Genomic DNA, 23,187 nt, shown 5'->3' on the forward strand with positions numbered 1-23,187 from the left:
AAAAAAAAAAAAAAAAAAAAAAAAAAAAAAAAGACTTGCTTCTAAGCAAACTTAAACTAAGACATTAAGAAAAGCAGAGAAGTTATGAGTACAGCTTCCCTTTATCCCCGACTCATAATTAAGTCATTTTAGTGTTTTACAAACATTCAAGACCTTCTTGTTTCTCACTTAGAGACTGCTAACTAAATGTCATACACAAGGCTGAACCTTTTTCAAGTGGCTTTGCGTCTAAAGCCCTTAGCTATCTTTGGCCTGATTCCATATAGGGGGAGAAGCAGTGTCAGTAAGGGAGGTAGTAGAAGTTCATCTCTCTTTCCAAGTAAGAAACACAGCCTAGTGTGGAAAGGAGCCACGTCCTTTTCATAGGAACCGGTGTTCATGTCTTTTCTTGTTTTGTCTCTTCTCCTTTACCAGCCAACAGTTCTCTTGAACAACACTATCGATGGCAAATTCCCATTAAACACAGCGTCTTTGAAATTTTAAAAAGCAATGAGAGTCAGCTATGTGAAGTCCTCCAGAATAAGTTTGGATGTATCTCTACCCTGAGCTGTCCAACTCCAGCAGGAAGCAGCTCTTCTGCTCAGAGGGTCTTCAGAAGGATGCTGACCCCCGGGATAGAGTTATCTGTCTGGAAGGACGACCTCACCAGACATGTTGTTGATGCTGTGGTGAATGCAGCCAATGAAGACCTTTTGCATGGAGGTGGCCTGGCCGGAAGCTTGGTGAAAACTGGTGGCTTTGAAATCCAACAAGAGAGCCAGAGATTCGTTGCCACCTATGGTAGAGTCCCAGTTGGTGGATACGCTGTCACCACAGCGGGGAGGCTTCCTTGCCATTTTATTATCCATGCGGTTGGACCTCAGTGGACACTTATGGACAGCCAGACAGCTATCGAATTCCTGAGAATCGCCATTAGGAACATTCTAGACTATGTCACCAAACGCAATACATACATTAAGACAGTAGCAATTCCAGCCTTGAGCTCTGGAATTTTCCAGTTCCCTCTGGATTTGTGTACATGTATAATTTTAGAAACTATCTTCCTTTATTTCCAAGACAAGCAAATGAATGGTAATTTGAGAGAGATTCATCTGGTTAGCAATGAAGACCCCACTGTTGAGTCCTTTAAATCCGCCTCAGAAATCATCCTAGGGAAGGAACTGAACTCCTGGGAGAGTCCAGAAACTAACCCTGTTTCCAACATGACTCTTCACATTGGCCAGGGCCTGACTGTCCAGATTGTTCAAGGCTGCATTGAACTGCAAACAGTAAGTTTTTGTCTTTATTCCCTGGCACTGATAGAGGGGAGTCCTGGAATTAATGGTAAATGCTAAGATGCTTGAAGTGGAAGACTGTAAGCTGCATCTTTCGAGGACCAGAGAGTGTGAAAGTTAGGACTAAGACATCTGGATTAGAGACCAGCTTCATTATTCCTAACTCAGTGACTTTCTTTCTTTCAGTCTCCAGTCCTTCCTTTAAAACATGTAACAACGGGGCTGGAGAGATGGCTCAGTGGTTAAGAGCACTGACTGTTCTTCCAAAGGTCCTGAGTTCAAATCCCAGCAACCACATGGTGGCTCACAACCATCTGTAGTAAGATCTGATGCCCTCTTCTGGTTCTGGGGTGTCTGAAGACAACTACAGTGTACTTACATATAATAAATAAATAAATCTTAAAAAAAAAAAATGTAAGCCGGCCGGTGGTGGCTCATGCCTTTAATCCCAGCACTTGGGAGGCAGAGGCAGGTGGATTTCTGAGTTTGAGGCCAGCCTGGTCTACAGAGTGAGTTCCAGGACAGTCAGGGCTACACAGAGAAACCCTGTCTGTGTAACCAAAACAAAAACCAAAAAAAACAAAAACATGTAACAACAGCACTTAAACATCTGAAAGCTGAATCATTATCCAAGAGACTGTTACAGTAGTATGCGGCACATGGTCATCTGGTGAAAGACCCCTGGGGAGACCCCCACTCAAATCTCTGGAGGACGTACACCCAAGGAATCACAAGAGACCATCTTGATGTAATTACAAGAGGCATTTTTAATTTCGGGGCGCTCCGGTTCGGCACCACACCTATCTCAGGCAGGAGATAGTGGAGCCGACCACGAGACTTGAAAGTTAGGGGTTTATATAGGGAAAAGGTCTGGGTGAACAAAGAAATCGGTGTGGCCATACATGATTGGCTAGTTCAAATATTAACTATTACGTGCAGAACCGAGTGGAAAATTCCTAAGGTTGGTGTTAATCTGAGTCAACAGAGCATCTGACCTTAAACCATATCTGAGAGGACCAGATGGTCCATTACTTAGTGTTTGCCAGACACGTCCTTGTAGGCCTGGGCCCTGGACATGTCCTCGTTTGCCTAGACATGTTTTCCTCTATGTTTATAGTTTTATGTCTTCTTGACCTGCCAGCTCTTATGATATCTAATAACTTGCTTGCTCCTTCCCAGGCCTATGTGGGCCAGCTTGTGATGGATTCTTAGGCCCATAACTTTTCTTCCTAGTCAGCACAGGTCTAAAGCTTTAATTTTTCCTTTCACTAGGAGTTATAATGATTATTAATAGGCTCTGATTCCAGAAGCAATTGGAATACTCTTTGATCCAAAAGAACTTAAGCTCTCTCTTATTTCTTTGTTGTTTTTGAAACAGGCTTTGTTTTCAAACCATGTCACCTAAGACTCGTGATCCTCCTGCCCCAGCCTCAGACACTAGATTTTTTTTTTTTTTCCAAGACAGGATTTCTCTGTGTAGCCCTGGCTGTCCTGGAACTCACTCTGTAGACCAGGCTGGCCTCAAACTCAGAAATCCACCTGCTTCTGCCTCCCAAATGCTGGGATTAAAGGCGTGCGCCACCACTGCCCAGCTAGATTTTTATTTTTACTTTTTTGAGGTAAACTCTCTATAGGGCTTTGGCTATCCTGGAAACTTGGTATGTAGATCAGGCTGGTCTTGAACTCATAGAGATCTACCTGCCTCTGCCTCCAAGCTGGGATTAAAGGCTACGGCTGAGCACTAAAATGAATGGATGGATGGATGGATTGATTGATTTAGTGTATGTGTACGCATGTGCCCCTGTGTATGTGTATGTATGTGTGAGTGTGTACGTGTATCTATATGTGTGTGTTGATAGGTGTATATTTGTGGGTCTATGCATGCTTGGAGGTGGGGTTCACATACCTGTGCACAGGTGTGGAGGGGCCAGAAGTTAACCTTGGTTGTCTTCCTAAAGTACTGCCTACCCTTCCTGTTTTGAGACAGAGTTTCTCATTGGTCTGGAGCTTGTCAGATGGGCTATGCCCAACTCTCTAGCTAGCCCCAGGGAACTTGTCTTGGTTTTCTCTGGCTTAGTGGGATCATGAGTGCTTGTCAGCACATCTGATTTTTTTCACATGGTTTTTGGCAAGTACTTTACTGACTGAGTTACTTACCTCTCTAGTTCTATCCTATTTTTAATCTTTAAAAAAAAACTTTATTTGGCAATATCTCATTGGGGAAACAAATCATTCGGCATTGCTAAAGCAATCTATCAATAATACTAAGCAAAAATAGTACTTAGGAATGCGGCTGGGCGTGGTGGCCCGCCCTTGTTGTTACAGTAGTTTGAGGTGGAAGCCCAAGGATCAGGGATACAAGGTCATTCTTGGCTCCTTGAGTTTGAAGAAGCCAGCTCTGGCTACATGAGACCCTGCTTCAAATATCTGAAAAGAAAACGAAACCCAAGAGTATGTACATGTACATTTGTGATTTGAACAGCATATTCACAGAAGTAGCAAAAAGTAATGGTGACAGGGCAGGGAAGAAAGCACTACTGATGCCCCTCTAAAAGCACCCACAGGCTGGCATGCTTGGTGGCAGAAGGCTTGCTTAGCGTGGATTTGATTTCCCCACCCTGGGGGAAGCAGGCTGATCTCAGGTTGTAGGAGGTATGAACTAACAGGAAGAAGGCTTTCAGGGAGGCTTCAGTGACTTGGTCAGAGAGAGACAGAGAGGAATCCACAGACAGGAAATGATGAGCTTGGCTGGACACACTGAAGTTTAAAGTGATCATTTTATTTATTTACTTAATTTTTTTTTGGATTATTGATGTGTCCGGTAGCCACAATCAAATTAGAATTAACCGTCAGTGAGGGTAGCACAGCCTATAAGATGTCAGAGTGAAGGTCGATGATTCTCCATGAAATGAGAGCCATCTGAGGAGTCATTAGTGTGGCGTTTAACATTTTAGCAGAAGCACTATTTTGTTTGTTTATTTGTTTTGTTTTTTCCGTTTTTTTCGAGACAGGGTTTCTCTGTGTATCCCTGGCTGTCCTGGAACTCACTCTGTAGACCAGGCTGGCCTCGGATTTAGACATTCTCCTGCCTCTGCCTCCTAAGTGCTGGGATCAAAGGTGTGCGCCACCACTGCCCGGCAAGCAGAGGCATTATTGAATAACATCCTTTTACCAGATTTTATCATCTTTGTTTATGGTCCGCAGCATTAGGAACCTATCTTCTGAAGGTTGCCAGTGCCCCCCAATGGCAAATTCAGATTGCTCTTTCAGGGAAAAACCATTAATGTCTATGATAAACAGAGTACTTTGGCAAACACCCCAACACCCCAGAGACAGAAGCAGAAGACTTGATCTAAATTTGAGGCCAGCCTGGTCTACAAATCAAATCGCAAGCCAACCAAGATGACACAGTGACACCCTGTCACAAAACAAACAAAATCCACAGAAGTACCTAAGTTTCCTTTGATGGATAATAAGAATTTTGGTACTTGCTTTGTAAGGGGATTTATTGCTCTGAAGAGACACCATGAACAAGGCAACTCTTATAAAGGCAAACACTTAATTGGAGCTGGCTTTCAGTTTCAGAGGTTCAGTCCATCATCATCATGGCAGGCAGCATGGCAGCATCCAGGCAGACATGAGACTGGAGGAGCCTAAAGTTCTACATCTTGATCCAAAGGCAGCCAAGAGAAGACTGTCTTCCAGACAGCTAAGAGGAGGGTTCTCAAAGCTCAACCCCACAGTGACACACTTCCTTCAACAAGGCCACACCTCCTAACAGACCACTCCCATTGGGACAAGCATATTCAAACCGCCACAGTACTGAAGCTGCAGGAGCGCAGCTCCCTGTAGCACTGCTCTCAGAGTTCTGAGATAAAGTAGTAAGGAATGTAGTTGATGTCTATGTGTACTCTGTTTCTGTAAATCTGTGGTTCTCAACCTTCCTAAAGCCGTGGCCCTTTAATACAGTTCCTCATCTTAAGGTGACCCCCGACCATAAAATTACTTCTGTTGCTACTTCATAACTATAATTTTGTTACTGTGATGAATCATATGTAAATATCTGTCTTAGGTGGCCCCTGTGGAAGTGTCGTTTGACACCTCCAAAGGGGTCATGACCTACAGGTTGAGAATGACTGCTGAAGATGAACTGGTTAAGTAGTTGCCCGTAGACTAGTTGGATAAATGTATGTGGTGACCCATACAGAAAGAAAGCTCTGTTTCACTAAAGTCCTTTTGGCCTTGTTTATACTTTCTTTAACCTTGTACATGAGCACATAAAGACATGAGGTGTGCTTAGACACGTTTTCGTTATTACCAAGTATCCTACACAGAAACAGCAGGAAGTGACAGAGAAAAGGCAGAGAATGAAATCTGTATGGATGTGTCTGGAAAATAACCATGGGCTTAGGGATTTGGCTCACTGGTAGAATGTTTGCTTAGCATGTGCAAGGTCCTGGGTTCAGTCCTTAGCACTGGAGAAACAACATAACAGCTGGATGGGTAGACTGTGTATGCTGGTAATTTTAGCTCTGAAGAGATGAGTATGGCTCAAGGTTAATCTGGAGTACATAGTGAGGCCCAGTTTTTTTGTTTTGTTTTTGTTTTTGTTTTTTTTTTAAGTAAGGCAGGCATCCGGGTAAAAAGATAAAGGGACTGGAGGATACGGTTCAGTGGACAGAGTACTTGCTTAGCAACATGAAGCCTTGGGTTTAGTCCCTAGAGCCCATAAACCTGTACTCCCAACAGGGCAGGTAGTACCAAGAGGATCAGGAATTTAAGGTCATCTTCAGTTATTTGGGATGTCTGAGGTCATTCAGTCTACAGGAGACACCATCTCAAAATCAAAACAAACAGGTTGTGATGGTGTATGCCTTTAAATCCAGCACTGAGGAAGTGGAAACAGATGGATCTCTGTGAACTTGAGGTCTGCCTGGTTCATACAGTGAGTTACAGGCCAGCCATGGTTACATGGTGAGATATTGTCCCCAAAACAAAACAAAGGAAAGGCCGGGCGGTGGTGGTGCACGCCTTTAATCCCAGCACTTGGGAGGCAGAGGCAGGCAGATTTCTGAGTTCGAGGCCAGCCTGGTCTACAGAGTGAGTTCCAGGACAGCCAGGGCTACACAGAGAAACCCTGTCTCAAAAAAAAAAAAAAAAAAAACCTAAAGGAAAGAACCGACCAACAAAAGAGGCTGGAGAGAAGGCTCAGCTGTTTAAAGTGTGACTGTGCTGTTAGAGAACCTGAGTTCTGTTTCCACCCCACAAATCAGGCAGCTCCCAACTCTCTTTAAGTCCAGCTTCAGGGACTGACGCCCTCTCTGGGATTTTGCAGGTACTACACTCACGTGTATAAACCTACACAGAGACCTATTAAAAATAAAACTTTTTGGTTTTTCGAGGCAGAGTTTCTCTGTATATCCCTGACTGTCCTGGAACTCACTCTTGTAGACCAGGCTAGCCTCGAACTCAGAAATCCACCTGCCTCTTTCTCCTAAGTGCTGGCATTAAAGGCTAAAATCTTTTTTTAATCATTTATTTTAGTAGTTTATGGGTATGAGTGTCTTGTCGGCTTTTGTGTTGGCCACCAAATTTGTGCCTGGTGACTGCAGAGCTAAGAAGAGGGCTTCGGGTCCTCTGGAAGTCCAGTTACTGACAGTGACAAGTTTCCATGTGCTAGCTAGGAAGTGAGCCCTGGTCCCCTGCAAGAGCAACAATTGCTCTTAGCCACTGAGCCAACTCCCCAGCCTGAAGATAGAGCCTTTAAAACAAAAGAAGTCTTTAATCCCAGCACTTGGGAGGCAGATGCAGGTGGATTTCTGAGTTCGAGGCCAGCCTGGTCTACAGAGTGAGTTCCAGGACAGCCAGGGTTACACAGAGAAACCCTGTCTCGAAAAACCAAAAAAAAAATAAAAATAAAAATAAAAATAATAAATAAATAAAACAAAAGAAGTCAGAAAGAAGGACCAGAGGCTTGAACATAGTCCATATAATTCAATCAAAGGGGAGAGTAATGACAATATCACTTATAGATGGACATACTTTCAAAATAGGGCCGAGAACCTCATAGCAATGAAATGGATTCTCTTGGAAATATGTCTCCATTTCAAAACCAATTTTCAGATTTGAAATATTCAAGAGTGCTGGGCAATGGTGGCTCATGCCTTTAATCCCAGAACTTTGGGAGGTAGAGGCAACTGGATTTCTGAGTTCGAGGCCAGCCTGGTCTACAAAGTGAGTTTCAGAACAGCCAGGGCTACACAGAGAAATCCTGTCTTGAAAAAACAAAACAAAACAAAAACACCAAAACAACAAAAAAAAACAAAAAACAAAAAAGAAAGAAATATTCAAAAAGTATTTTTCTAAATTTTCAGGGATGTACAAACTAGTTATTTTAGAAGGAGAGATTTAACAATGAATCCTGTGTTTTATTCCCTTTTCAGACAGATGTAATTGTTAATTCTGCACAGGCGCATAATTTAAAACTGGGAAAGGTGGCACAGTCTATTCTTAAACAAGCAGGAGCTGAAATGGAAAGGGAACTTGACAAGATTAACCTGTCCTCAGATCATCAAGTGGTATGGGTCACAAAAGGATTTAAATTGTCCTGTCAGTATGTGTTCCATGTGGCATGGCATTTCCAAATCCAAAAACACCAGGTAAGTTCAAAATAACCCTAAGTTTGTATACTTGCACGATCTAAGCATTTTGATAAGTTTCCAATTGCTTGATTATGTTTATCAAAAATCGTTAGATGGTGTCTTAGTTAAGGTTTCCATTGCTGTGAAGAGACAGCTCATATAATGGCAACTCATATAAAGGACAACATTTCAGTGGGGCTGGCTTGAAGGTTCAGAGCTTCAGTCCATTAGCATCAAGACAGGAGCATGACAGCGGCCAGGCAGATGTGAGGCTGGAGGAGAGGAAAGTCCTACATTTTGATCCAGAGACAGACAGGAGAAGAGTGTCTTGCAAGCAGCCAAGAGGAGGATCTCATTGCCCATCCCCACAGTGACACACTTCCTGCAACAAGGCCAAGCCCACTCCAACAAGGCACACCTCCTAATAGTGTCAGTCCCTGGGCCAAACAGATTCAAATCCCCACAGAAGGCTTTCCTTATTGGAAGCACACCTATGACTGGCTGCAAGGCTGAGCAAGTATGGTTACTCCAACTTCTCTTAAGTTTGATTTGAAGGGTCTAAGTGAGCACACTGCATGCGGGCACTGAAACCCAGAACCATTCAGTCTGTACACAGCTTGCTCTATAATGCACAATGATCTGCTCTGTCCTTCCCTAATGAGGCATGGCATTCAGCTTTTCCACATTTCCTTTCACAGGTTAAATTCCAATAGGAGTTGGATTCAAAGCTACTAGTTTCTTCCGACTCCCATAAAATGTGAAAATTAGTGAATAGAGGGAGTCCACATAGATGTAGAGAAATGCTTAATCCCAATGTGCTCTCTCTCTCTCTCCATATATATGGAGAACCTCTAAAGACCACCAAGGTGGCGTCTCTGATGTAATAGTGAAAGACCCCTGGGAAAGACCCCCACTCAAATCTCGGGAGGACGTACACCCAAGGAATCACGAGAGACCACATCTTGATGTAATTACAAGAGGTATATTTTAATTTTCAGGGCGCTCTGGTTCGGCACCACACCTATCTCACGCAGGAGATAGTGGAGCCGACCAAGAGGCTTGAAAGTTAGGGATTTATATAGGGAAAAGGTCTGAGGGAACAAAGGGATCAGTGTGGTCATACATGATTGCCTAGTTCAAATATTAACTATTACGTGCAGAACAGAGTGGAAAATTCCTAAGGTTGGTGTTAATCTGAGTCAACAGAGCATCTGACCTTAAACCATATCTGAGAGGACCAGATGGTCCATTACTTAGTGTCTGCCAGGCATGTCTTTGCAGGCCTGGGCCTTGGACATGTCCTCATTTGCCTGGATATTTTCCTCTATGTTTATAGTTTTATGTCTTCTTGACCTGCCAGCTCTTATGATATCTAACAACTTGTTTACTCCTTCCCAGGCCTATGTGGGCCAGTTTGTGATGTATTCTTAAGCCCATAACTTTTCTTCCTAGTCAGCACAGGTTTAAAGCTTTAATTTTTCCTTTCAATAGCATCAGGGTCTCTTTATTACAAGCTCAGGCTTGGGTTCTCCTCTGACTCAACTCTGACACAGCAGGGTAGGAAGGGAAGTTGGAGCAGCTCCGAACCCTTAGGAACAAATTCTTATAGGAAAATTGAAGCAAGTGATGGAGTGAGGGAGGGGGCTCCAGTCTGGCAAGCATATAATAGAATATAACAGGTGGGTGCTCTGAAGCAAGACCGTGTATAATCACAAACTGGTCTGAAAGTCCATCTGAAACAATCAGACTAATCTTTGATTAACTGTTGCTAGGAAGTAGCTAGGGAGTAACTCTGGCCAAGCTGTGGGGCCCTTCCTGGTCCAGCGCAGCTTGAGTTCTGCTGCAGGTCAGGGTCTCAGGCTTTTTTCCTTTAAGATAGAGGCTGGTCCCAAGATGGAGCAGGCTTGGCTTCTCAATAGTGTCTTTCTCTCTACATAGTCCTGGCTATCTGGAACTTACTGTGTAGACCAGGCTGGCCTTGAACTCACAGAGATTGACCTGTCTCTGCTTCCTGAGTGTTGGCCACCACTCTTGGTTATTTTTTGTGTTTGTTTTGGAGATGAGGTCTCAATGTATAGTCCAGGCTAGCTGGAACTCTATAGTCGAGGCTAACCTAAAACTCATGACAATCCTCCTGCATAGGTCTCCTGAGTACCAGGATTATAAACTGTTACACTTGTATCTTTTTGTATCTTTTATGGCTTGTGTATCTTTTTTTTTCCATCTATGCCATGTCTTGTCCTTTCTCAATTCTGTAATCCTAGATTGGATCTCCAGTTATTCTCTGTACTTCATCTTTCAAAGGTTCTTCCACAGACAATCTTCCTGTCTATATAGCAATTCAGTCTAATATTGAAAAGTTGATGGAAAATTAGCCTGGCATGTGTCTGACTTTTTTAAAATTCCTGTTGTATAAATCAGCTGCCTGTGCTCCACATTGAGTGCCAGCTGTGGTATGCGTTTTGGGGGCCAGCTGTGGTTCTGTGTCCTCTGCTTCCTCCCTCTCAGGGCATTCATGGGTGGAGTTCTACAGGATTCCAGCTGGGAATGAGTGGGGAGGGGGGAGAGGTGGGATGGCACTCTGACCGTCTTAGTGTTATACAGCTCTTTTAGGCAAAGGCCTTCTCTGTCAATCCTCAATGAAACAGCTCTCTTAGACAATCTTGGCTTGTGTACATACTTTTATTTGGGGTGGGCTTGGACGCATACACTTTATTCTGAGTGAACCAGGGCTATATATGAACTTTGGAGATTGGGAAAGGAGTTTATAGAGAAATGAGAATAATTGGCGGGAGTTTAAAGTTCTATGAACGCCTTCTTTTCGTGGAGAGGCAGTCCAGAAATCCCAAGTGGCTGGCTGGGTTCTTATCTAGAAAAGAGGAAGTCGAACTTGTAGATCTGCCAAGGACTCAGCCTCCCTCAGGTAGAGGGTGTGGAATTTGGGATCCTAGACAAGGTCAGGGAAGGAGAAGCCCTGCTGGTAAAGGGAGCCTCCATTTTGTCCACAGCTCAGAAAAGCTGTCCTGCCAAGGCAGAGCTTGACCTTAATTAGCAGGGTTTCCCCACGTAATCCCAGCACATGGGAGGCAGAGGCAGGCAGATCTCTATGACTTTGAGGCCACCTACTCTATAGAGTGAGTTTTAGACTAGCCAGAGCGGTGTAGTGAGACCTGATCTTAAAAGATGAAAAAGAGGGCTGGCGAGATGGCTCAGTGGGTAAGAGCACTGACTGCTCTTCCGAAGGTCCTGAGTTGAGATCCCAGCAACCACGTGGTGGCTCACAACCACCCGTAATGAGATCTGACGCCCTCTTCTGGCTCATCTGAAGACAGCTACAGTGAAATACGCTGGAGCAAGCGGGAGGTGGGGGTGCGGAGCAAGCAGGCAGGGCCGCAGAGGTCCTGAGTCCAATTCCCAGCAGCCACATACATGATGGCTCACGGCCATCTGTACAGCTACAGTGTACTCATACACATAAAATAAATAAAATAAAATCTAAAAAAAAAAAAAGATGAAAAAGAAAAGTTAATGGAAGTCTGAGTCTGCCCAAACTATTGGCACTTCTCTGGGAGAAGCTACACAGTGGATCGTCATAATATTAAAGTGATACTGCTGTCTTCTTTTAGTCTCTGCCTCTTTCACTAGACAGTCAGGAACTCTTTGTTGACCTGGGGGCCTCACAGGAGTGGCACACTGATGCTTGACTGACTCTGAGCTAGGGAGATGTTCAAGGCTATATAACTGGGAGAGATGACAGTGTTCAAATGCCATGGATAGACTTCACTTGCCTCAGTTTCTCAGCCTTATGCTTCCTGCTATTTAGCTTATAGCTATAGCAGGTTTTTATGGAGTAGGGCCTTAGCAGTCCTCTGAGAATGCTTGGACACACCCATGTGGTGTGTACACTGGCACACAACTAGCTCAGGCTAGTCTGAACCTCGTAGTCCAGGCTATCCTGAAACTAAATAACCAGGCTGGCAAGATAAATTCTGAGCTCCACTAAAGGGTAAGTGAAATCTTATATTTTGTCTCAAAGGTTGATCTCGAACTTGCATTTATCTTACAGATACTGAAAGAAGCAATGAAGTCCTGTCTAGAAAAATGCCTTAAACCAGATATAAATTCCATTTCCTTTCCTGCTCTTGGGACAGGAATGATTGATTTGAAGAAGAGTACAGCAGCTCAGATAATGTTTGAGGAAGTTTTTGAATTCGCTAAAAAGCACAAGGAAAAAACGCTAACTATAAAGATTGTGATCTTTCCAGTAGATGGGGAGACATACAAGGTGAGGTAGTGTCGTGGGAAAGTCTTACAATTTGTTCATTCATTACTAATGGCTAATTAGTATCTCTCCTCTCACACACTAGGTAAGGATCTTACAATGTGGTGGGATTCTAACATTTAATTTCTGCAAATGACCTACCCTTGGCCTAATAGCAAAGGCCATTATCTAAGCCATGTTCATATTTGCTTTTCTCATTTCCTTGTTGGCATTTAGTCTCTGTTCTTTAAATGTAAGCAACCTACTTTTGATATGGGATGATTCTTTCTCTCTTGCCTGCTGCTGTTCCTCCTCTTCCTTCTTCTCCTCCTCCTTCAACATATTTCTTTTTTTTTTTTTTTTCTTTCCTGAGACAGGGTTTCCCTGGCTGTCCTGGAACTCACTCTGTAGACCAGGCTGGCCTCGAACTCAGAAATCCACCTGCGTCTGCCTCCCAAGTGCTGGGATTAAAGGTGTGCACCACCACTACCTGGCTCAACATATTTCTTGATTTTTTTTTTTTCCTGGATAGAGCTGAGTATCTATAAAAGGCAATAGAGGGTCATGTAGCAAATGTTTCTTTCGTATTAACTTAAGCCAGGCATTTTTGTCTCAGAGAAAGGAACCACTCTCCAGAACCCATTGTTGGCATGTCTCATGAGGATAAGGTGTTCGACGATGGTGGACAGAGCTGGAAAGACACTGCCAAATCTTGCCCTTGGCTCCACCAAAGACCTCTAGACTCTTTGATGACCATCTGCTTGTTGCTACTTCTTTCATAAACATTATTACTACTGGCTAAGTTACAGTTTCTGTTATACATTTCATTCAAAAGCTTTGCCTAAGTATTTCTAACCCTGCAACATCTGCTGCATTCTGAAATGACATAACCAGAGAACTGACTTTTATCCACTGTTTGTGGCTTCTCTTACTGTTTGCTTATCAGTGAATAATGTTAGCTTATTTCCAAATTCTTGGATGGGGATGACAGGGAACAACCTATTATAATCTCTCCACGTAACTAAATATAGTAAGCTAAGGGATTTTATTTGCACTGGAAATAGAAGCTACAAACATAGTTTATAAAGGAAATGTTCTATAGATTAAGAAACTTCATTGTTGATTTGGGTGTGTTGGTGTGAACCTTTAATTCCACTGTTTGGGAAGTAGAGGCAAGGTGGATCTGAGTAGGGTGAAGCACCTTTAATACTAGTCCTCTGGAGGCAGGGGCAAGTGGATCTCTTGAGTTTGTGGCTAGCCTGGAGAACAGAGCAAGTTCTAGGACAGCTAGGGCTACATAGAGAAACCCAACACACACACACACACACACACAGATCTCTGAGTTTGAGGCCAGTATGATCTACATAATGAGTTCCAGGCTATCCAGGGCTAAATAGCAAGACAGTAAAAACCTGTCTAAACATACACACACTTACTTTCTCATTCTCTCCTCTCCCCCACCTCTCTCTCTTCATTTTTGAAGTGCAAATAGATATAAAGCCAAATCTAGTCTTCTAGTCTTTATCTTATTAGTATTATGATTTGTCAGTAAAGTAATTACTGCCTATTTTATCAACTTGGAGTAAGAAAAATACTGGAGCCAGGCGGTGGTGGCGTATACCTTTAATCCCAGCACTTGGGAGGCAGAGGCAGGTGGATTTCTGAGTTCAAGACCAGCCTGGTCTACAGAGTGAGTTCCAGAACAGCCAGGGCTACACAGAGAAACGCTGTCTTGAAAAAAACAAAAACAAAAACAAAAAAAAAATAAGAAAATTAAAAAAAAAAGAAAGAAAAATATTGGATAAGGTGTTTCCAAACCTCTAAGAGATTTTGATTATTTCAAGTCAACCTTGTCTTAAAGGGTATGCCTAGAAGTACTCAGCCTTTTTTCTGTAACCTGTCTGTAACATTAATCACTGTATAGACCATATATTGAATGCTCACTATGAGTCAGCTCCAATTTTAAGTAGTTTACAATAATGAACCCATATAAAACAGTTTGGTGTGCTGATAACATTTAGAAGTGACCTATATTTTTACTTTAGCTTTAATTTTGTACCTACATTAATACCTGAATGGATGAAAGCTTGTATTTTTGTCTAAATTATACCTGGTCTTTGTTGTTGTTGTTGTTTCCATTTTTACCTGTACTAATTTCTCACATGTTCTAAGACAGTGATTCTCAACCTTCCTAATGCTGCGACCCTCTAGTACAGTTCCTCATACTGTGGTGACCCCCCCACCATAAAATTATTTTCCTTGCTACTTCATAACTATAAGTTTGCTACTGTCACGAATTGCAGTGTAAGTATCCGATATGCAGACTATCTGGCGTGGGACCCACAGGGTGAGAACCTGCTGCACATGTTCTCTTGGGCTCTGTAAGGCTGCTTTAGGGCTTGTGGCAGCAGGAATGGAGTCTAATGAGACAGTGATGCGTTTGTATTCAGGTAGAGATGTTTACTACTGTGCCTGTCGGCTCTTTTGTAACTGTACTGCTTTGCTTATTTTAGGTTTTTTGTGCTGAAATGACAAAAAGGTCCAATGAGCTAAATTTCAGCAGCAATAATGGTGAGTAAGAAATTACGAGTTTTATAGGCATAGCGGGACATGAGTGGAGGCAGGAGAATTGAGAGTTCCAGGTCATACTCACCTAAAAGCACATTTGAGGCCATCCTGAGCTACATGAGACTCTTTTTTAAACAAGAGGTAGGGTACCTGTCCATATATTCTCATTACTGATTCTGAGTCAGGAACTCTGGCCTAGTCAAGCAGGTCTCTTTAAAAACTAGATGATCAGGCCGGGCAGTGGTGGTGCACACCTTTAATCACAGCACTTAGGAGGCAGAGGCAGGTGGATTTCTGAGTTCGGGGCCAACCTGGTCTACAGAGTGAGTTCCAGGACAGCCAAGGCTACACAGAGACCCTGTCTCAAAACAACAACAACAACAACAACAACAACAACAGAAACCAAACAACAACAACAACAAAAACTAGTTGATCTCACGGCTGAGCTAGGTTTGGGATTGCTGGGATAGTTGGGTTCAAACAGTTTTGGATGCTTGTACCTGTGAGCTTAGTTCCACTCTTTGGGGTGGAATGTTTAATGGCTATGTAGCCTGGAAGTACAGAAGGGCGACTATCGTGAGTCTTGGGATGGGGTTTCTTAGGAGCCTATATTTATTGTCTGTAGAGTGGTGATAGTAACAGGCTATTGTGGACCACTGAGATGGCTAATCTGGTAAAAGCACCTGCTGCCAAGCCTAATGACCAGAGTCCAGCTCCCGGAACTCATACAGAAAAGGAGAAAACTGATTCTCAGGGATTGCACACACACACACACACACACACACACACACACACACACCATAATTTAAATAAATAATAGACAATATTTTTATCATTTCCATTATCAAAAGATGCTTTGTAAATTAAAATTACAAAGCATTAAACCAGTTCCAGGAGGCAAATAAGAAAATGGACAAAGTCCTCAAGTTGACTTAGGGAGGGAAGGAATTCTTCAGACTGGGAGGGATCAAGAATGGCTTCATGGACATGTTTTGAAGCTGAGCTTTGGGATGGAAAGATTTTCATCGGCCAGCAGTGGGGGAGCAGTCCTTGACATAACAAAACCCATAAAAGCAGATACATACAGTGTGTGTTAGTCAAATCTCATGGAGCAGGTGAGGGGTGGAGTTTTAGGTGAAGTGAGACTATGAAAGTTCTGTGTGTCATTAATCTAAAGCACAATGACGAAGATCATGATTTATTCAGTAATTTTTGAAAATATCTGTAAAGAAATTAGAATTAATTTTTAATTAGGAAATTAGGAAAATAATAAACATTGATAATGTTTGATAAGGATTATCTTAGGTTATCAAGGAAAAGCTATACTAGCCAGGGATGATGGGAAGCACATCTTCATTAGACATTTATATTGAATGCATTTTCGTTCTTAGAAAAGTTACTCTTGGTGATTTGAACAATTTAGTGATCTGAAATAATTCTTCTCTCCTAATAATGATGGATCAAGGAAGTATCACCATGTATTGTTTTATGTCCTTCCAGAAAGTAATGTAAATTCCCCAATACCCACTGAAAACAGGAAAAGGTATACCTCCAGTTAGAAATCCCTTCTCACCATTGTTGTCTCTCTCTTTTTTTTTTAAACATTTATTCATATAATTTATGCGAGTACACTGTAGCTGTCTTCAGACACAGCAGAGGAGGGCATTGCATCCCATTATGGGTGCTTGTAAGCTACCATATGGTTGCTGGGAATTGAACTCAGGACTTCTGGAAGGCCAGACAGTGCTCTTAACTGCTGAGCCATCTCTCCAGCCCTGTTTTCCTAAACACTAGGCTTTCATACTTGTATTTCTACTCAGCTCCCTGCCTCCTCCAAGTTCTGTCCTAGTGCTTTCCATAGCTCCTAGTACCACCCAACTATGATATTGTAGACAGATGTTGACTACCCAGTTATTATTATTATTATTATTATTATTATTATTTTAATTTTTAGTTACAGGAAGAGAGTGGGCATAGGCACATAAGTGCCTTTTGCCTGCAAAGGCCAGAGATCTCTCTGGGACTGGACTTAAGAGGAGGTTGTAAGCTGCCTGATGTGGGTGGTAGGAATGGAGCCCTTCCAGGTGGTAAGAAGTATCCAGAAGGATGTCTTCTGGAGAAGCAATACACCCTCTTCACCACTGAGCCTTCTCCAGCCCTACCCCATTGTCTTGGGATCACTGCTAGGAAGCAGGGTTGTGTAAACATTAGTGTCAGATGCTCACAACCACAGCGTGGTGGACATGATTAGTCCTACTGCCCTACACATTTCTTTATGACCCTGGGAATCTTTTTTTTTTGGTTTTTGGAGACAGGGTTTCTCTGTGTAGCCCTGGCTGTCCTGGAACTCACTCTGTAGACCAGGCTGGCCTCGAACTCAGAAATCCGCCTGCCTCTGCCTCCCAAGTGGTGGAATTAAAGGCATGTGCCACCACTGCCCGGCGACCCTGGGAATCTTAAGTGACTTCATTTGTAAGATGAACTAAATAATTTCTACAGGATGGTGAAGCTTAAAGAAAATGTGTAAAGCTGGGCTGGCGGTGGTGCACTCCTTTAATCCCAGTACTTGGGGGCAGAGGCAGGTGGATTCCTGAGTTTGAGGCCAGCCTGGTCTACAGAGTGAGTTCCAGGACAGCCAGGGCTATATGAGAAACCCTGTCTGGAAAAAACAAAAAAACCAAAAAAATAAAACAAAAAAAAAAAAAACCAAGCCAATACTTTAATTAATTCTTTGAGAATTTTTTACAATGCATCCTAATTCTCTCCCTAGCTCTTTCTAGATATCCCTCTATTTTATGTATTTATTTATTTTGAGACAGGGTCTCCTATTGCCAAGGTTGGCCTCAAAATCTCTATGTAATCAAGGCTAGCCTTCAATTCCTGATCCTTCTGGTTCTGCTTCTCAAATATAGCAATTATAAGCACATGTTATGACTCTCAACTTCAGTTGTTTTTTTTTAAACTCTTATTGCATTATGATGAGAAAAGTTACATGATTTCAATTTATCTTAATTTGTTAACATTTAAAAACATATTTTAAGTAGTTTTTTTGTTTTTTAAAATAAATTTTAGAGCTGGAGAGATGGCTTAGTGGTTAAGAGCACTGAGTACTCTTCCAAAGGTCCTGAGTTCGAATCCCAGCAACCACATGGTGACTCACAACCATCTGTAATGAGATCTGATGCCTTCTTCTGGAGTGTGTGAAGACAGTTATAGTGTACTTATATATAATAAATAAATAAATCTTTAAAAAAATAAATACATTTTATTCCATTAGGTATTTGATTTTAAATATGGTAGGTGTAAGAGGTTAAGGAATATGTCACTTTAGCAGGTGAGAATAGGTAAACTCACCTATTTGTGAATGGCAAATCACACACAGCAGAGGGTAGATATAATAAAACATTGCCTTCTAAGTAACTGGTATGTTTTTTAAAAGAGGCCATAAGCTAAGCATGTAGATTCTCTTTATACCTGGTGTAGCATTACAGATAGATAGGCCTTAGCTGCTGTGGCTGACAACGGTGGTGATATCCTTGGGGCATATAGTGTCTGTGATGTTCTGTGTTCCTTAAATATTCATCAGCCTTCCATATCTGTTTTTGATGGGTGTTTTAGCTCTGCAATGGACCAGAGGGGAGCAAAGAAGAGGCGGCCTTGAAGATGGATCTCCTGCCATCAATCTCATGGGTGTAAAAGTGGGAGAGATGTGTGAGGCCCAGGAATGGATTGAAAGGTTGCTGACCTCCCAGGACCACCATATCATTGAGAACAACCATATTCTCTACCTTGGGAAAAAAGAACATGACATGCTGTCTCAGCTCCAGACAAGTTCAAGCGTCTCCATTTCAGAGACGGTTAGTCCAACAACGGCAACTTTAGAGATTAAAGGTTCCCAGGCTGACCTCATTGAAGCAGTTATGAAGATTGAATGCATGCTGTGTGAAGTTCAGGAAGAAGTGGCAGGAAAAAGGGAGAAAAGTCTTTGGAGCTTTTCAGGTGAGTAACTGCATGTTAACTTAAAAACTCTTGCTAGGCATTGTGCCACACACCTTTTATCCCAGTACCTGTTAGGTAAATCTATGTGAGTTCCAGGCCAGCCAGGACTATATATATGGCAAGACTGTCTCAAAATAAATCAATACATAAAAATTAAATGAGGAAAAAAGTTTCTTATTTTTGTTTGTTTGGGTTTTTTGTTTGTTTGTTTTTTTTCGAGACAGGGTTTCTCTGTGTAGCCTTGGTTGTCCTGGAGCTGTAGACCAGGCTGGCCTCGAACTTAGAAATCCGCCTGCCTCTGCCTCCCAAGTGCTGGGATTAAAGGCGTGCGCCACCACCATCTGGCGAAAAAAAGTTTCTTAAATTTTAAGTAAATGTCCTTTGAACTAAAGGATGATGGAGGTGTTAGTATTGTTAGTATTGGTTATTAGTTATTGATAGTAAATTTGTTAAGTCAGGGCAAAGCAATACTATTCCAAAGTGCTCTCTGCAGATAGAGAAGATGGGACAGAAATTGGAAGGAGCAGATGTCCCAAAGCCAGGTGGAATCCCAGCACACAGGAGAGAGGCAGGAGGATCAGGCATTCAAGTCTACCCTCAGCTACAAAGTGAATTGGAGACTAACCTGCCCTACATAATATCCAGCATTAAAACAAAACAGTCAGCTCTTCCAAGTGTTCCTTCTGATCCCATATATTTGTGTATTTGTGGATAATAGACTGAGTGAAGAAAATAAGCTATTCTGGCTCAGGGTCAGGTCATTTGCTTTTCATGATTGGGGGTATAAATACTTTTATTTATTTTCTGAGACTTTCATACATGTAGACAATGTATTTTGATCATATACCACCATTCCTCTGTTCCAGTTCCTCTTAGACTTCCCTGTTGGGATGACCCACAAATATTGTATTTACTGTTTTTTTTATGGCCCTGTGTTCTCAATTGTTAACTGGTGGGCTAGGCTGCACCTGGCTAGCTGGATGTTTGTCACTTCTTCATCTGCCCAAAAAGAAAGGCTAGCTGCTGTGGGGAAGGTTACATATCTCCCAGGGCCAGCTGGTTGAGTTTGCATAATAAAGAGCTGGGGGCTGGATTCTTCTGGTAATAGGAGTAAGAAATAGATAGGAAGAGATTGAAGGAGACAAGAAGAGATAGGCTAGCCATACTGTACCGTACCCACGTGGGAAAAGTAAAACATTAGACGACACGAGGTCTGGTCACTCAGTCATCTTGAATTTAATAATTCCTTTGTTCCCGCAACAGGTAAAATACCTGGGGCAAAACCCTTCCCCCAAACTACGTCAGTGTAACAGTCCAATCAGTAACTTCCTTCTTGCTCAATGGGGGTGGAGCTTCTGAATGTAGCTGGTTCCGTTCAACAGTGGGCAGCGCAGCGTTACTGTCCGGGCTTTGGGGAGGGAGTCTACAGCTGGGGGCTGGGGCTTGGGCAGAAAGATGGACAGGAAAAAGGTATTCTTGAGAGCCAAGTGGAAAGACTCAATGGCAGGTAATTTGGGTTAACTTTGGATGGGCTAGCTAAGGACCGGCTCCAGCAAACAGGCCAACAGCTTTAAACGCTATAGATGTCATTGTGTCTTTATTATTATTATTTTATTACTTTTATTCCCCCCAGTGTCTTTATTATTATTAAACCTCAAGCAAGACCAGTAAAAGGCCCACAATATCTCCTCCACATTTCCTTCCAACTTCATGCACTTTTTTAAAAAGTCCACTGAGGCTGGGCAGTGGTGGGGCACACCTTTAATCCCAGCACTTGGGAGGCAGAGACAGGCGAATTTCTGAGTTCGAGGCCAGCCTGGTCTACAGAGTGAGTTCCAGGACAGCCAGGGCTACACAGAGAAACCCTGTCTCGAAAAACAAAAAATACAACAACAACAAAAAAAAGTCCACTGAGTTCAATTGGAGCCTTCCTTCCCTATGCACGTGAATCTAGTGCTATCCAGTGGACCATGAGCAACCGACTGGGCTACATCCCTGGACTCCTCCTTCTAGTAGCCATCAAATACCATGACTCCTCCTTCTAGTAGCCATCAAATACCATAGTTCCTTAGGGAGGCCAGTTCCTGAGACTTTCCCCTTTACATACTCAAATTGTGACTGTCTTGGTTTTCTGCATATTTGGTACAGGCAGCCACAGCTGCTGCGAGTTCCTGTTTCCAACAGCTCTGTTATATCCATATTTCTTTTCTTTTCTTTTTTTCTTTTCTTTTCTTTTCTTTTCCTTTCTCTCCTTTTCCTTTCCTTTCCATGCTTCCCCGTCTTCCTTCCTTCCTTTCTCTGTCTGTCTGTCTCTGTCTGTCTGTCTGTCTCTGTCTCTGTCTCTCTCTCTCTCTCTAGAAAAGGTCTCAAGTAGCCCAAACTGGCCTTGAACTCATTACATACCTATGGATAGCCTTGAACTCCTGGTTCTCCTGCCCTGTGGCTCTTGAGTGCTGAGTTAACAGGTCTCTGCCACAGATACATTATCTGTGCTGATGAAGTAAGCCAATTCAAGCCAAATTAAAGTACGTACATAAAGGCAGGTTTATTAGGTACAGCTCTCCGGCTGGTTCACTGAGTTGCTGTGCAGATGAGGGGACAGAAAAGTGGGGGCCAGAGAGAGAAACATGGCACAGAGAGAGGAGGGGGGGAAAGAGCGGGAGAACAAAACTGTCTGGATTATATAGGGAAGAGGAAGCCTGCCCAGACCATGGGCTGGGAAGTTCAGGGTAGATGGCAGAATATGCCAGCCATGCCCTGTAGCACATAGGGACTGGGGGATGCTGGGAGAAGCTAGAGACTGAAAGACCCCGTAGGGAGTTCCCGCTCAAGTCCTGGGAGACATGCACCCAAAGAACATGAGAGGCCGTCTTGATGCAAAAGCAGAGGCAGTTTATTCGGAGCTCCAGTTCGACTCCCAATCAAACTCACGCAGGAGTCCTGGGAAATCGACCACGAGGCCCAGGGGTTAGGGGTTTATATAGGAAAAAGGTTTGGGGAAACAAAGGAATTGGTGTGGCTATACATGATTGGCTATTTTAAATGTTAGTGTAGATTAGAGTTGAAAATTCCTAAAAGGGGAGTGCTACTCAGAGTTTCTAGTTGACCTTCAGCTATATCTTAAGAGGACCAGGTGGCCCATTAGTCAATGTCCACCCAGGCACATCCTTGCAGGCCTGGGCCGTGGATATGTCCTTGCATTTTTACCCTATCTCTATGGTTTATGTCTTCCTGACCTGTCGGTTCCTGGCCGCTTGCCTCTGCTTTGATTTAACTCTTCCAATCCCAGGCTTACATGGGCAAGCTCGTGCTGAACTTTTATTTTCCTTTTCAAGACCAGTCCTGGTTTGGTATGTTTGATACGCAGCAGCCTGTTGGGATCCCAGCAGTTACTGTGCTTCACCTGGTTTGGTTTTGTTTTTGAGATAAGGTCTCACACTATGACTCTGGCCATCCTGAAATTCATTATGTATCCCAGGTGAGCTTTGAATTTAGGACAGTCCTCCTGCCACAGCCTCCCTGTGAGTTGCTGTGGTTAGCTCAGGTCATATCACTTTGATAAGCCATGTTTTGCCTTTTTTTTTTCCCCCCTAGACAGGATTTCTCTGTATAGCCCTGGCTGTCCTAGAACTCACTCTGTAGACCAGGCTGGCCTTGAACTCAGAAATCCGCCTGCCTCTGCCTCCCAAGTACTGGGATTAAAGGCGTGCGCCACCACTGCCTGGGGAGACCTCTTCTTAAGAAACAAAAACAGAGGCTGGAGAAATGGCAGTTAAAGCATATGTTGATTTTACAGGGGACCTGGGTTTTGTCCCCAGTACCCACATGACATCTCACAACCACCTTTTAAGTCCAGTTCCAGAGCATCTGATCCCTCTTCTTCCCCCGCCCCTTCCCTCTTGCTCTCCCTCCACCACCCCCCAGCTCTGTGGCTCTGGGCCCTGATCCCTCTTCCCCCTCCCCCTATCCCTTCCCTCTTGCTCTGCCCACCCCGTCTTGCTCCTGGGCTCTGATCCCTCTTCTTACCTCTGCTGCTACATGGCACACACATAAGAACCAAAATTATGTTTTTCATTTTGTTTTTGATCCAAAATGAACTTAGATATTTAACTGACACTGGTGTTAGCTCAGGAGGCCCAGGATTAGCAGTGTAGAGTCATGGAAGTCTTGTGTTCTCCTGCAAAATGGCATTTTTGGTAGAAGACTAGGCATGTTGCTTCATAGTAGCATTTCAGAGGTTCAAATGAATGTCCTCTCTTAGGTCAAAGTTTGTGTTATTAAGAGAGGATAAGCCGGGCAGTGGTGGCGCACGCCTTTGATCCCAGCACTTGGGAGGCAGAGGCAGGCAGATTTCTGAGTTCGAGGCCAGGCTAGTCTACAGAGTGAGTTCCAGGACAGCTAGAGCTACACAGAGAAACCCTGTCTTGAAAAACCAAAAAAAAAA

At 43.2% G+C, this 23,187-nt stretch overlaps 2 protein-coding genes across 7 annotated transcripts in view; one reads left to right on the forward strand and one right to left on the reverse strand.

Moving 5' to 3' along the window:
- The window catches only part of Dtx3l (deltex E3 ubiquitin ligase 3L), a 60,190-nt gene that overhangs the window by 18,323 nt on the left and 18,680 nt on the right, over window positions 1-23,187 (reverse strand). The window lies entirely within an intron of this gene.
- The window catches only part of Parp9 (poly(ADP-ribose) polymerase family member 9), a 37,195-nt gene that overhangs the window by 6,655 nt on the left and 7,353 nt on the right, over window positions 1-23,187 (forward strand). For all 3 annotated transcript variants that reach the window (XM_031363785.1, XM_031363787.1, XM_031363786.1), the window contains exons 4-8: window positions 415-1,268; window positions 7,718-7,933; window positions 11,982-12,200; window positions 14,690-14,747; window positions 18,363-18,743. In XM_031363785.1, the coding sequence (XP_031219645.1) occupies window positions 415-1,268; window positions 7,718-7,933; window positions 11,982-12,200; window positions 14,690-14,747; window positions 18,363-18,743 (1,728 nt within the window). The remainder of the gene's footprint in view (window positions 1-414; window positions 1,269-7,717; window positions 7,934-11,981; window positions 12,201-14,689; window positions 14,748-18,362; window positions 18,744-23,187) is intronic.

The sequence above is a fragment of the Mastomys coucha genome, unplaced genomic scaffold, assembly GCF_008632895.1.
Source record: "Mastomys coucha isolate ucsf_1 unplaced genomic scaffold, UCSF_Mcou_1 pScaffold12, whole genome shotgun sequence".
Lineage (NCBI taxonomy): Eukaryota > Metazoa > Chordata > Mammalia > Rodentia > Muridae > Mastomys > Mastomys coucha.